The sequence below is a fragment of the Podarcis muralis genome, chromosome Z (assembly GCF_964188315.1).
Source record: "Podarcis muralis chromosome Z, rPodMur119.hap1.1, whole genome shotgun sequence".
Lineage (NCBI taxonomy): Eukaryota > Metazoa > Chordata > Lepidosauria > Squamata > Lacertidae > Podarcis > Podarcis muralis.
In genome coordinates, this window is record NC_135673.1 from 14,312,254 (window position 1) to 14,328,209 (window position 15,956).

The 15,956-nt window shown below is 44.1% G+C and overlaps 1 protein-coding gene across 4 annotated transcripts in view; it reads right to left on the reverse strand.

The window, feature by feature from the left end:
• The window catches only part of MED27 (mediator complex subunit 27), a 174,111-nt gene that overhangs the window by 98,507 nt on the left and 59,648 nt on the right, over positions 1 to 15,956 (reverse strand). For all 4 annotated transcript variants that reach the window (XR_013391356.1, XM_028715861.2, XM_028715862.2 and 1 more), the window contains exon 3: positions 8,966 to 9,096. Coding sequence is in view for 3 of the 4 variants with exons in the window: in XM_028715861.2 (XP_028571694.1) it covers positions 8,966 to 9,096 (131 nt within the window). In the remaining variant the exon portion in view is untranslated. The remainder of the gene's footprint in view (positions 1 to 8,965; positions 9,097 to 15,956) is intronic.

Genomic DNA, 15,956 nt, shown 5'->3' on the forward strand with positions numbered 1-15,956 from the left:
TGCCAGAATGGGTGACTGCTTGGGAACCATGTGTATGCTACCTTGGGCTCTATGATTGAAGAAAAGTGGACTATAAATGTAAGAAGATAAAATAATATTGAAACAAGAAAAAAAAATGATAAGCAATGAAGGGAACACAAAATGAATGAGATTTCAACAAAGGAAATCTGAGACTAGCAAAATGCAATCTGGGAAGAAAAAGATGTATTGCACATTCCTAACAACGACATCACAAGACTGAATGCAGAAAAAGACACACTTCCAGCTTGTATTTCTTTTCTGGAGCAGAGCCAGTTGCTAATTCATTACCTTGAAAAAGTAATACTAAAGGAGTCGTGTGATAAACTAGCAAGAGTGAGGATATTGGGGATGTCTCTTGTATTGAAAGTTATTGGAAAATGATCTCTTCCTTATTAATGCAATTCCCATCATGTACAAAAAGGTATTTCTATGTTTGAGAATGCACACAGTATTTTAATCTTTAATTATATTAACTCTTCTAGGGAGAAGCACAAACCCAGGTCTCTGGATTATTTCTTTATTGCATATCATCTCTATGGTATTTAATGAATATTGTTACTTAATGCAGCATTTGCCAGTAAGGGGGAAAGAGCAAAATTTGCGTAATACTAAGGAAATTTGAAGCAGCTGAAATTATTGCTACGTACATTTCACCTCACTCACTCTCTTGAAAAGTTTTAATAGCAACCTTTGGTTTGCTTAGTATTAATTGACCACCTTCTTGTTGCACAGCAAATCTTACTGCACTGTCCACTTCTATACATAAGACTACAAAGATTCTCCACTTCGCTTTAAGACAGAGGTTTTCAATCTTTCTGCGCCCACAGCTGCCTTGACCAACTACATTCTTTCTGTAGTTCCCCCTCGGCCTGTCTGCAAGCAGTGTAGCCCCCTCCAAAGCAAGGGCAAGGAACCAGAGTTCCTGTCAGATGTGCTTTGCAGATGACATAGGCCTCGCTTTCTACATGCATGGCCACTTTTATTAATCTAATCTACACAATCTAATTTATCTATTCAGAGGAAGGAGGAAAAGAAGGAGGGATGGAAGCAGGTGCTGCCCATGGCTTCTCCCACCATCATTCATGTCACTCCAGGGCACCAAGGCCCATCAGTTTAAAACCACTATCCTATGAGGATGGGAAGGAAGTGACTCCTGAGATGTGGAAAAAGAAAAAAAAAGGAGATGAGGGTTGATGTATAAAGGCAGAAGTGCTTACAACAAACCCAACAGTGGAAATACAGCCTCAGGAGTGCTGCAAATCCAGTCTTTGCAAAGCTCCAAGGAAGCAGAGGTCCCTCAAGTGTAACTAGTGGGGTGGGACAGCTGAAATTAATGCCAAAAAATTTAACATCTGGCAGCCAATGTGGTAGCTCATTTACCAGAAGTAATGTACAGTATTTAGCATTAACTCAATCTGGTACGCTGGCTGAGACCCTACTTGCCTGCTCACTGTCACACCAGAGTGCTACATGCTGTGGTTATCTCCCGTTTGGACTACTGCAACATGCTCTTCGTGGGGCTACCTTTGAAGGAGACTCAGAAACAAAGACTAATCCAGAATGCAGCAGCTAGACAGGTGACTGGGAGCGACCACTGGGATCATATACCGCTGGTCCTAAAGGTTCTTCACTGGCTCCCAGTATGTTTCTGAGCACAATTCAAAGTGTTGGTGCTGACCTTTAAAGCCCTAAGTGGCCTTGGCCTAGTACAGTGGTGCCTCGCAAGACGAAAAGAATCCGTTCCGCGATTCTCTTCGTCTAGCAGTTTTTTCGTCTTGCGAAGCAACCCCATTAGCGGCTAAGCGGATTAGCGCTATTAGCGATTTAGCGCTATTAGTGGCTTAGCGGCTAAGCTGTTAAAAGCCTATTAACGGCTTAGCGGCTTTGAAAAAGGGGGGGGGCAAAAAAAAATGGCGAGACTCGCAAGATGTTTTCGTCTTGCAAAGCCCCTCCGCGACGGAAACCCCTTTTGTCTTGCGGGTTTTTCGTCTTGCGAGGCATTCGTCTTGCGGGGCACCACTGTATACCTGAAGGAGCTTCTCCGCCCCCATCATTCAGCCCGGACACTGAGGTCCAGCGCAGAGGGCCTTCTGGTGCTTCCCTCACTGCTAGAAGTGAAGTTACAGGGAACAAGGCACCCTCCCTGTGGCACCCTCCCTGTGGAACACCCTCCCTTCAGATGTCAAGGAGATGAAGAACTGCACAACTTATAGAAGACATCTGAAGGCAGCCCTGTGCAGTGGTACCTCGGTTCTCGAACGAAATTCATTCCGGAAGCCAGTTTGGCTTCTGGAACGTTAAAAAACCAAGGCACGGCTTACCATTTGTTGCAAGAGCTTCTTGCAGTCAGCAGTAGCTGCACTGCATGTTCAAGTTCCGAAAAACGTTCAAAAACAGAAGCATTTCCTTCCGGGTCTTTGGCGTTCAAGAAACAAAATGTACGACAACAGAGGCATTCGGGAACTGAGGTTCCACTGTATTGGGAAGTTTTTAATGTTTGGCGTTTTATTATGTTTTTATACTGTATGTGTTGGAAGCCACCTAGAATGGTTGGGACAACCAAGTCAGATGGGTGGGATATAAATAATAAAATTGTGGTTATGATTATGTCACAGCTTGAGCGGGCACACACCTTTCTCCATGTATTGTTCACACAGTACATTTGTTACTGTGGCTGATACTTCTTGCACTCAATTATATGTAACACTCAGGCCCAGATAAGACAGTTTATGTACAGTGGTGCCTCGCAAGACGAAATTAATCCGTTCCGCGAGTCTCTTCGTCTTGCGGTTTTTTCGTCTTGCGAAGCACGGCTATTAGCGGCTTATCGGCTATTAACGGCTTAGCGGCTTTAAGAAAAAGGAAACGAACTCGCGGGAGCCGTCCTGCCCCCCAGCTGAGCAGCGCAAACAAGCGGTGTTTGTCCCTGCCTGCGAAGTGCTGCAGTGAAAGTGCCTCAGCTCCCGTGGGCAGAGCTGTGGCAGTTTCACCCTGCGCCTCATGGGCTTGGGCCAATGCAGTTTGTTTCAACATTGTGTTGTACTGTCAGATCGCAATGTTTGTCTGGTGATATATTGTGATGTTGAAATCCTAACATTGTCCAGCCCTACTCCCCACCCAAGCCCCTTATTGGAGCCGTGTGCTCCTCCCCATCAGCCTGTTTTAGTTTTTGCTGCCATGCTTCGGCTTAAGCCAGCTAACTTGCACAACAGCCAGATGGTGGATATGTCGGTGACAAGACATGGCTGCTTGGTTGCAAGTGGACTATGGCCAGTCGCAAAACACGGCTGGCGAATGGGGAATGTAGAACACTGGATGTACCTTGTAATACTAACAGGAACTAAGGGCAATGTCAAAATTTAAGCAGCATGGGGGAAAGCCACATGATAAAAAGTTTCCGTCCTCCCTCTTTTCCCCAAAATGTGTTTAGGCCCCTGCAGTAAATCAAGTTGTCAACCAGAGAACCCTGAGCAACTGAAAAATCTGTTTTCTCAAAGAAGGATGGTCCAAAGGGATAAGAAGTGCTCCCCCATTTTTAAGCAATTATTTAATTTTAGTGGTTCTTCTATTTTTCTTGACAGTCTAATAAAGAATAATGAGCCAACTGGAGAGAAAGAAAAACCACTAACAAAATTATGTGACCCGCTGAGCCTACTCTGCAGCCAGGACTCCAGGAAAAGTCCCACTAATGGCAATCTCTCAGCAACCAAGTGTTTGAAGCTAAAGGGAAGCCAGACAACAATAATAAGCTGCTTCCGGAACTCTCTCCCATCATATTCACTTTTAACCTATCCTGGCATTTCTACTGGTTCCCCTACCTATACCTGATAGCAAACTGGAGCTTTTGAAACATCTCAGAAGGTCAAGACAATGGAACGAAGTCTCCACTCAAGGTTAACAGCTTCAAAGTGGCTTTGAAGTATCCACAACACAATGCTAGGAAGGGCTCATAAAGCCAATTTCACAAGGGGGGGGCGGTTAACTTTCTGGCACATCATGTTGCCTTAATCAATAATGCTGGGTGAAGTGTCATTTTTAACAAGTACAATTCTCAAAGCAAGACTAGTGCAGGTTGTGTAAAAGAGGTTTCCTAAGGCCCATATGGTTCATTAAAAAAATGGTGGAGGGTAAGGCTTTTGCAATGGCTAGCAGTCATAATGACTATGTTACCTCCAATATGAGAAGTGATATGCTACTGAATACTAGTGACTGGGAAGCAGGCGAGGACTATTGCACTTGTGACCTGCTTGTAGACTTCCCAGATGCATTTAGCTGGTCACTGTGAGAACAGGATGTTGGACAAGAAGGGTCTTTGGCCTGATCCAACAGGGCACTGAAGGCTAACTCTCCTATGGAAATCTACTGCTCCCATTTTACAAAAAGAAAAATAACTCTTTATCATGCATAATATATTTACCACATGACTATTATCCAGTACTTTAACCTATATTAAGAACGGTATAGCTATATAATGCATTATTGTTACTATGCATACCTATCCAGTCAATACTACCCTCCATATCATGTGAAATCATCAATCCTTGCATATAAGGCCCTCTGTCCCAAGTATCACATCCATAACTTGAAGATGCACCACAATCTCACCTTTTCCAAGCCTCTGGCTGATAAGTTAATTGCCCTCTTATCCATGCCCATAGCATAACTGATCTTCCTGGCAGCTGGTATTTTTTATTTCTCTTTCCCCTTTGCATATGCCAATTCAGTTTTAGTCTGGAGTTATGGTGCAATGGTCTTCGCACAAACTCTCTATATGGTATTTCCATGTATTTCCTTTAATACTTTAATACTTAAAAAGATAGTGGACTATACTACTGTCTAGAAAACCAGCCTTTAACAGACTTGGAACTAGGCAGTTTTGCCAAGGATGATTTGGCATGAAATGTGATGGGAATCTTGGATTCTTCTTTCAGATCAAGAGATCAGAACCACCCACTCAAGTAAAAGAGTAAACAGCTGCCAGAAAAGCCATATACAAATGGCTTTCCCACATAATTTTGTTCTTGGGCTGCAGAAAAATCCCTTTGACCTGAACTATACGAACAGATATGATATCATGCCAAGTCCCATTTCTAAATCATTTTTCCTTTGGAACAAATTAAAATAGATTAAGACACTGTAAATGAATCATAGAATTGTAGCACTGGAAGAGACCCTGAGCGTCATCTAATTCAACCTGTTTGTGTAGTATCATATAATCATAGAACTACAGAGTTGGAAGGTACCCCAAGGGTCATCTAGTCCCCTGCAATGCAGGACTAACTAAAGATTCCATAACAGATGACAGTTCAACCTCTGCTTAAAAACCTCCAAGGATGTAGAGTCCACAATCCCCTGAAGTAGTTCTTTCCACTGTTGAAAAGCGCTTACTGACAAAAAGTTATTACTGATGTTTATTTGGAATCCCCTTTCTTATAACTTGAAGCTATTGGTTTGGGTCCTAACCACTGGAGCAGGAGAAAACAAGCTTGCTCCATCTTCCGTGGGACAGTCCTTTAAATATTTGAAGATGGCTTTCATATCTCCTCTCAGTCTTCAATTCTACAGGTAAACATACACAATCCATCAACCATTCCTCATAAGGCTTGGCTTCCAGACCCTTTATCATCTTGGTTGCCTTCCTCCACGCACGTCAATATCCTTTTTAAATTGTGGTCCCCAGAAGTGGACAGAGTATTCCAGGTGGGGTCTGGCCAAGGCAGAACAGCGTGGTACTAGTACTTCCGTTGATCTGGACACTATACTTCTGTTGATGCAATCCAGAATAGCATTAGCTTTTTTTCTGCTGCTGCTGTATCAACTCAGTTGGTAGAGCATGAGCCTCTTAATCACAGGGCTGTGGGTCCAAGCGCAACACTGGGCAAAAAGATTCCTGCATTGCAGGGGGTAGGACTAGATGTTACTTATGGTCCTTTCCAACCGTACACTTCCATGATTCTATTCAACCCTGTTGACTCATGTTAAGCTTGTGGGCTATTAAGACTCCTAGAACCTTTTCACATGTACATTACTGCAAGCCATGTGTCCTTCATCTTATATTTGTGCAGGTGGTTCTTCCTGTCTACGTGGAGAACCTTGCATTTGTCCCTATTGAAATTCATTGTGTTAGTTTGGGACCAGTTATCCAATCTGATTTTGAATACTGATTCTATCTTCTGTGGCATTTGTTACCCTTTCCAGTTTGGTGTCATTGGCAAATTTGATGAGAATTCCCTCAATTCCTTCCTCCAAGTTGTTTATAAAGATGTTGAGCAACAACAAGTCCAGGAGAAAACCCTGTGGCACCCCACTTGTCACTTTTTCCAGGATGATGAGGAAGTATTAGGGAGTACTCTTTGGATTTGGTCAGTCAACCAGATACAACTAACAGTTATTCAGTGGCAGCAGTGAAAACAAGGCAAGGGAATGTAAGTGGCATTAACAGTGTAATCTGAGGTTATATATATGGTGGCTGAACAGATATAGATGTTATTAGGAAGCACCCCACTGTGCTTGGGGGTATCCTTCCTTCTTCTACTGATCACTTATGGGAGAAGAGGGAAGAGACAGTAAGCATAAGCAGTTCATCTGAACTCCTTGATTAACCTGTTTGAACAGCTCTCTGGCTGGAAAGGTCCAATGCGATCATCAACAAGCAAAGTAATCAGGAACTGGAAGGTGAGAGGTGAAGGAAGTCAACCCCACATGTGTGTATATTTGAGTGTCCCCTCTACAGCCCTCTCTTCCTTGCTGCTCCAGCATTTTCTAATCAGATGAGCAACAAGAGGAAGAGACTGCAAGGAGGAAAGGTTACAATGAAGGCACATAAGCATGCACGAGAGGCCTGTGGTGCACACATGGTGTGTAGTATACAAGAGAGTATGGGGTCGGCTTGCCCACTTTGGCCACACTCATCTTTCCTTTGGCCATGGCCAGTACTGACATGCAGCCCTTTGGAGCGCTGGCCAACAGGGAATGTGGCCCTCCAGTTGAAAAAGTTTGGCCACCGCCATTTTAATGATACAGTGGTACCTCAGGTTACATACGCTTCAGGTTACATACACTTCAGGTTACAGACTCCGCTAACCCAGAAATAGTACCTCAGGTTAAGAACTTTGCTTCAGGATGAGAACAGAAATCGTGCGGCCGTGGCGCAGCAGCAGCGGGAGGCCCCATTAGCTAAAGTGGTGCTTCAGGTTAAGAAGAGTTTCAGGTTAAGAACGTACCTCCGGAACGAATTACGGTAAGTACGTAACCAGAGGTACCACTGTAACTCAATAGCACAAACTTTCCTTACATTAGATGAGGCTTCATTGCTTCACTGATTATAAGGAATCTGCTTAACACTCATAAATACAACAAGGGCTAGCATTTCAAGTGTGCATTTGGCCCTTTTCTCAATCTCTGCAAGAATTTATCTGGCTCACTAAGTTCAGCTATATAGATACTGTACAATGTTAAGATATCCAAATATCCATATGCAATTGCTTTCTGTTGCAACAGAGATGGTCGTAGGAGGCAATATTTACCTTTTCTTTCTGTTAGTCTTTGTGCTAAGGACTTAGTTCTTCCTTTGGGTCTCCTGTGTCACATAACTATGTAGACTGGTGGCAAAGAGGATGCTGATTATCTCAAAACTAGATACTCAGCAGCACAGGTTTCATACCTGAATGAAAAAACGTGCTTCTGAGAGAAGGGGGCTCAAAGCAACACACTAACGTCTTATGCATCATTTCTTATTGTGATAATTCCTCTATATATGTCACTAAATATTTTAAGAATTTGATTAATTTATAAGCTTTGTTGCATGGCGGTGGGGGTTTTTGTGCTTGGCATCAGAACCAGACTACGCAAATTGCTGATTGCTAGAGTCTTTATAGTTACTGAACTTAATTGCATGTAGCCTGCAAAAAGTGTCTGCATTCTAATATAAAATAAACATACAATAAACAAGCGGCCTGTATAAAGGTTATTTTTTAAAAACCACAACCGTTTAGATTAACAGAACCATACATTCGGCTTCAGGTCTCTTGTTTCTTATCAGCAAGTGAAAAAAGAGGTTTGCCCATCCTATTTGTTTCATTGTGGATCCCCCCACCAAAAGTAAAGCCAGAGGCTGTGATTCAATTAACTATTTAGACGGATCCAAGCCATGCTCCTTCCTCACTCAATGCCTCAGGCATTTGATCAAGGCTGCTTTCAAGATCTCCAGAGCAGAACTGGAGGGAACACAGCTCTTTGCCACAATCCCATGAACAGATTCCATCTCCCTCTGATCCAAAGCATCCTCAAAAACTTAAAAGCAGAAGTTGTCCCGTTCCTCATCTCAAGAACTTTTACCACCAAAGACAGGACTGGAACTGCAAGTCCTGGGAACCTCACCAGAAAAGCAATGCTCTGTATATATTTCCTTTTCAGAGGGTCCCCAAAGGACACCCAATCAGCAAAAATCCAGTCTGACATAAGGCTGGTATGTCTGAAGGTCTACCATCTTGCCCCAAGCTGAGTTTTAGGGTGGGGTGGGGTGGGGCTTGGGTGGAAAGGAGGGTTTTCCTCAACCTTTCAGGGAAAGTGCTGGATGATCCTAAACACATTCCAATGTTTTTGAAAGCTCCCTAAAAGCCTGGGTGTTTGAAAGCCTGGGTGTTATCAGAAATTCCTTTTTTCTTTGCAGGTTTTAGGGACAAAAATGGTGAATTAAAGAACAGCAGCAGGTAGACACATATTGAACTTAAGTAAGTAAACTTGGCAGAACAGCTTTTACACTCCACCCTCCTCTCTCATTCTTTTAAAAATGTATTTAAATAGAAAATAGAAAGTCCCAGAATGTTATTGTACTGCAATTCTCTCTCTCTCTCTCTCTCTCTGTGTGTGTGTGTGTGTGTGTGTGTGTGTATTCTCTTTCTTTCTCCCTGCCCCCCTCACACACTACACCTTTAGTACTTACTGAGGTGGAAGGACTAGGGTGGTAGGCTGGGCTTTCGGTCTCCGCTTGGCAGACACCCCCATTTGGTTGGCTGACCGTTTCAAAGACTGCTGATTCAGAAGACCAGACGCCAGTCCTGCATGGTACTGCAACTAGAAAAGAGAGAGAGAGGATATGGAATCAGTTAATAACCCTTCTCTTTGAAACATTTCAGAAGTTTGGACTTTACATGCTACACATACATGATTGAACCCAGAACCAAAACGTTTCCTTCAACAAAAGCACAGCTTGTGCCATTCTAAGTTCTTCCTTTATAAAGCACAGTGGCAGTGGCGGGGGTGGGGGGTATGATGATCATTTACTGCACAGCATTTTATGATATTTTGGCAAATACTCCTACACTTGTCTGGAGGTTACAGCACTTTCACAAGTGTGAACATGCCCGGGATATCAGCTGTCAGCTTAGGAGATGGCAATGAAATATTTCACAAGTATCTATCCAAATGCTCTTCATGCTTTTCACAGAGAGAGTCATCAAAAGACAGTTCAGGATTCTTACATTGTAAAAGTCAATTCTCCTTTTATTCTTAGACAATGAACCCACAGCTGGCATTGACAAGACACAGGGGATCTCTACAGCTGAAAAGAACCTAGGTGCTAGAAAGCAAAAACTGTATTGGCCTAAGCCATGCATTCCGCCTATCCAACCAGCCCAGCTTTATGATCCAGGAATTACACGGCTACCTAGCATAGATTTGCTACAAGTATTAATTATTTTGAATAGAATAAATTTGAAGAAAGAAAAGACATCTCAAGAATTTTCTGAGGGCTAGTGGTAGCCTGCTGCAGCAAAGCCCACAAAGACTCCAGAGGCGCATTAAAAGCTAACAAATTTATTAGAATATATATTGTCATGGATTACAGTCTACCACCTCATATGCATAATGTGGTATAAGAGAGGAGACAGGTGATCATGTAGGGTTTAATTGGCACAGAACTCAGTAGGACAACCAAGCTGAGGGGAAGAAGCACTTAAAAACACAAGCTAAGGGCCAATCCAAAATGGTACCACCACTTTGCTAAATTATCAATGGGACCCGCCAAAAATGCTGTGTTCACCTAAATGGTGATGACTGCAGTCAAACTGAGAGAAAAGAAGCCCAGGTGAACTTTTAGTTTTACTTTACATTCTCTGCTATAGGCAAATCTCTCCCTTTACCACTTACCTCACTAGGGAGATGGGGGAATAAAACTACACAAGTAATAGACAAATAGCAAACAAGCAAACTGTGAGGGGGAAATCAAAGTAAAAATGGGGGGGAAGTAAGCACAGCAAAGTAAACAGAAGAGGACAGTTGAAAATAAAAGAAAAAACAGTCCCACCACCAAAAAGTGAAATTACACTAGAGAAACACTAACAAAGCTAAGAATCCTGAGAAACTCAGTTGGACCCAACCTAATCCAGCCTTAGAAGGGTTGGTCTGGGGTATGGGATGGCTCCTCCCTCTGGAGAGGAGGCAGAAGACTGACAGGGCCTCTACCTCAGTGTTTCCCAACCGGTGTTCCACGGCACACTAGTGTGCCGCCGGACGTTGCCTAGTGTGCCGTGGGAGGGAGGCGGGCGAGTCGGGCTAATCCTCCGACGAGCTCCACCTCCAGACCCATTGCTCAAATCCTTTAACCCAGGAGGGCGGGGAGGGGGGGGGGAGAAAGAGAAAAAAGAAAGGGTGGGAAAAAAGAAGGGGAAGAGAAAATATTTTTTTAAAAAAAGGAAAGAGAGGGAAAAAAGCGAGGGATGGAGGAAGGGGAATAAACAGAAGGGGAGGACAATGAAGAGGGGCGGGGCTTGGCAGGCAGCAGATAACTGGGGAGGGGGGCGCGGCTGGCGGCGGCTCAAGGTAGGAAGGGAGGAGCTGCCTCGCGGAGAGTCTTGGGCTGCAGAGATTTCCCGTTCAGGAGCGCAGGAGGCCACGCCGTGGATGGGAATCTCCTCCTCCTCTTCCTCCTCCTCCTCCAGGAGAGAGGGTGGTCCGCCCCACCGAGTCGGGCCTGCTCAAGCGTGGGAGCCTATAGTTAGAGCTCAGCTCCTTTTCTTGCCTTCCCCGCCCCCCCACGGAGCACATTTTCCTCGCCCCCCCAACCCCCGCATGTAGAATAGAAGCCCTCCAGCCTCCACGGTGCACAAACTCTCCCCTCTGCAACGAAGCGCTTTGTTGCATATCTTTGGTGAGGTTTTTAGGCAGTCTTGGTGCACCTTAAATCAGCGCTAATTGCGCCTGGACGCAGTATTTACTTCCGAATAGGCCCCCTTCTCCCCCCCCCCCCGGTAGCACCTGACGTTGCTATTCGTATCATCAGGTTTGTTTGTTGATAATTTAATTGTTTTAAAAGCATCATGCTAAAGAGCTCTCTCCCACCCCCAGATCCTTGGGCAAAACAGAAACACACACATACACAAACACAGAGATTGAGCCCTGCTGGTTTTATGAAATGAATGGATTCTGAATGCCTGTTTCAGTGGCTTGTCCGCCTTAGGCTGCTGGGCCAGACACCTGTTACACGGTGCAGTCCGTAAGCTGTGAGCGCTGCTACCTGCCGCCGAGACCACGTAACGACAGTCTTGAAAGACCTACATTGGCTCCCAGTACCTTTCCGAGCACAATTCAAAGTGTTGGTGCTGACCTTTAAAGCCCTAAGCGGTTTCGGTCCAGTATACCTGAAGTAGCGTCTCCGCCACCATCGTTCAGCCCAGACACTGAGATCCAGTGCCAAGGGCCTTCTCGGTAGTGGCGCCCGCCCTGTGGAATGCCCTCCCATCAGACATCAAAGAGATAACCATTACCTTCTATGCTGTTACTATTTTTTTTTACATAAGTAAAAAGTGACCTTTCCCCATCTGGCATGGTGGTGTGCCTCGAGATTTTTTTCATGAAACAAGTGTGCCTTTGCCCAAAAAAGGTTGGGAAACACTGCTCTGCCTAATCCACTCAAGTGGAAGTGCCATCCCACATGTTAGCAATGTTAGCATACTCTTGCAAACTTTGGAGTTTCCTGAGCCCACCAATACCAATACTCTAGCTACTCAGTGACCCAATCTCTGGATCCAATCCTGTCAGTGCTGAGTCCACAATTAGAAGGAGTGACAGTGTTCTCCATAAGCTAAAGTAACAAACTAATCAGGGGAATGTGCACTGCACCTTTGCTGCCACAACCATCTGAGCATGGCCAACTTCCTTTCTGGCAGTATTTTACGTGCCAATGGGGAAAAAAACACCCTCCCTTGTGCTGCTCTTTGCAAAATGCTTAGCAGAGCTGGACATCTTAAAGGCCTTCTGGTCCCAAATTTTGAGAAAACCATGCCAATTACGAGTCCACTTTCTGCAGATCACTGCACATTTCTTGCCTAGAGCGCTCAATCATATAAGGAAATAAGGGCTGAGTATTTGACTGGTCCAAAGAAAATTAATTGATTGCTCAAGTTTCAGAACATTTTGTACAACACAAAAAATCCCACAACAACCAAAATCAATTATGATAATTTGCAGGTCACTCATATTTAATCTGGACGCGGGTGGCGCTGTGGGTTAAACCACAGAGCCTAGGACTTGCCGATCAGAAGGTCGGCAGTTCAAATCCCCGCGACGGGGTGAGCTCCCATTGCTCAGTCCCTGCTCCTGCCAACCTGTTCAAAAGCACGTCAAAGTGCAAGTAGATAAATAGGTACCGCTCCTGCGGGAAGGTAAACGGCATTTCCGTGCGCTGCTCTAGTTTCGCCAGAAGCGGCTTAGTCAAGCTGGCCACATGATCTGTATGCCTGCTCCCTCGGCCAATAAAGCGAGATGAGCACCACAACCCCAGAGTCGGCCACGACTAGACCTAATGGTCAGGGTCCCTTTACCTTTTACATATTAAATCACAAAAGATAGTCATTTGAAATAATGACATTAAATAATTGTACCATTAAAGTAATTGATATGGTGCGGGTGGCGCTGTGGTCTAAACCACAGAGCCTAGCGCTTGCTGATCAGAAGGTCGGCGGTTTGAATCCCTGCAACGGCGTGAGCTCCCGTTGCTCGGTCCCAGCTCCTGCCAACCTAGCAGTTCAAAAGCACCCCAAAAAAGTGCAAGTAGATAAATAGGTACCGCTCCAGCAGGAAGGTAAATGGCGTTTCCATACGCTGCTCTGGTTTGCTAGAAGCGACTTAGTCATGCTGGCCACATGACCCGGAAGCTGTAGGCCAGCTCCCTCGGCCAGTAAAGCAAGATGAGTGCCGCAACCCCAGAGTCATCTGTGACTGGACCTAATGGTCAGGGGTCCCTTTACCTTTACTAATATGGTTACCTTCCTTAAAAAAAAAAAGTTATCCAAGGGGACAAAGGAAGATGGACAAAGCTTATCAGAAACATTACGGGGAAGATATAAGAAATCATGCATTTCATATATGGCAGCAGAGTTGTAAGACCAAGTAAGCCTGTCGATCCAATGTGTCCCAAATAGCCGCAGACTTGTTGAATCCCATCAAGGGTCCATCGAGTTCAGCCCTATGCTTTGAACAGGTGCCTCCGGGAAGCAAGGTGTCTTATTATCCAGCACCTGTTATTCAAAGTTAAATTGTTTTGCTGAAATGGTCCCATTAAGTCAAGGGTGGGGAAGTTGTGGCCCCTGAGATGTTGCCATATTAAACATCATCCGTAACCATGTGCTGTCAGCCAGGGTTGATTGGAGTTGGGAGTTTTCAGAAAACACTCTACAAATTAATGCCACCATCCAGCAAAGAGCAAACTGTCTGTTTTAGAACATCCCATTCTGCATCATAACAACTTTCTGGTTTTCTTGATCCATTTACCATGTGATTTAGACAATGATACAAAGATGTATAGCATTCTTAATAGAAGTGGAGTTACTCTCTGCTAGAGAGGACTGGGTATCATTTCACTCTAGCATGCTCATCTTAGGCCAATGAATTTTGCTAAAATTTGTTTTTCTCCCACAGATTCCTTAAATAAAAATCAATGAATGCAAGGGACAGTACATGTTTGAAAGACAATGTTTCAAAATGTCAAGCAATCCTATTTTCAATCTTTGCTACTAGAATTTGCAGTGAGAGCAATATGCACCACCTTTTCATGGAATTAAAGGCACCACTAACTTGGCAAGAGACCCTTTTCTGACTCTATACACTTACCCTTCCCTTCCTTTCATGACATCTTATTAAGACCAATGCAAGCTCAGCCATTTAGACCCTGGCGGACCAGTCTGGAAAAGGAAGGCTTGTTATAGACCAAGCGACACAGGATGGGGTGACTTCACCCAATTTAGAAGTCTGCACAATGGACATGGCACAAACATCTGCACTAATCAGAGCTAGATTTTGAATTGTGCCATTTAAAAAGGGGCGAGGGGGGTCCCATGCTGAAACTATCTTGTAGGATTTCTGCTTTGGATGGCATTATCTGAAAGCATAGTGATTTTTTTTAAAAATTGTATTATTATTCAAAACCAGAACACGTTTTTTGCCTTTGAAGGCCATGTCTTTCTGATTAAACTGTGTTTGTTAATTGCATGTAATACAGGCACTCCTGCCCACCTAATTCTGCTTCCAGGAACAGAGATCCAACTGTCAAGATCTATAAGGGCCCATTAAATATTTACCAAACCATCTTTATAATGGGAGAAAAGGTCAAAGTTAATAAAACTGACAGGCAGCTCCTGTCCAACCTGATTTATACATTATTTAAGCACCATATACTGTATTTCACAGAACAGGCTCCTTTCTTCCCCAAGCTGGAAACATTTTCTTAGCTTTTAGGTCTAAAGGAGGAACCAAGATACTACAGCTAATTCAACTAATATGGTCCATAAAATATATGATTTAATCTCTGCAAGATTAGCAGAGATATTTCGGCTTGGCAATGTTTCTAATCATGGACACTTAAGGATTTCCATGAAATCCATTCATGGCACAAGGCCCTATCTCCAATAATATCATATTTAATAGGCAGAGGTCTATGGTTCAGTTCTGTTTAACCATCATTTGGCATCATGCCAGAATTAACTAGCATATGTTATCAGCTGGCAGACCAGAAGTAGATTGTAGCCTCAATCAAATGCAATGCCAAACCATAGTTTAGTGTTATTTGAATGAACTGCAGTGTGTGTTTCTCCCTCCTCTGCCAGCATGACTAGGAAACAGGAGTTTGGAAGTTTTTGTATAAGTTTTAAGATTAATTGCAGCTTGCTGTGCCATCAAAACACAAACTTGCTTCCCAGCATCACCTTCAGGGTTGGAAAGTCCACAGGCTGTAAAAACTTCAACAAGATTATCCAAGGAGGACTTCTGGTGTGACAAAATGGCGATCAATACAAAAACGATGGTTGTCTGCTGAACAAGGAGCCATTTGCGCCACTGCCATTCCTACTGTCGATGTATTGGGGATAACGGGCGGAACTGCAGAGGCTGTCAGAGCCAGGTAGGAGCGTGGTGTGGGCCTGGGAGAGTGAAGCATCAGCCTAGTAGGACTGCTGAGTGGGGCCTGGTCAGAGGCTCGGTGCATGCCACAGAGCTTAGCCCCTGTGTTCCCATGCCAATCTGCACACCAGCCGCTGACCATAATATCAATTATCTATATTTGGAGGGCTTGATTAAAGTGGAAGAAAAGAGGGAAATAATCCAGTGTTTTCATGAACTAGATTTCTTTTGGCTAGGCAAGTACCTAGATTCTTCTCATTTCCATATTTGGCATCAAAATCCCATGGGACATATTACTATGCCTGAAATAAGGATAGTATTCCAGGCTGTGGTAGACATCAAGGGCAGTTCATGGACCTGTATGCTGTTGTATCCAGGCAAAGCCACAATACAACCTGAAAACAAACTACCAATGGGCATTTTCTTCTGAGAGCCTCCATTGCATTGGGTCATCCTTGTGGACTATGGGTTCTTCTTGCAGACCTGGCTCATAGTGTTGGACTGTGATCAAATAACAGTCATAGGTAAGAACTTCAACTGCA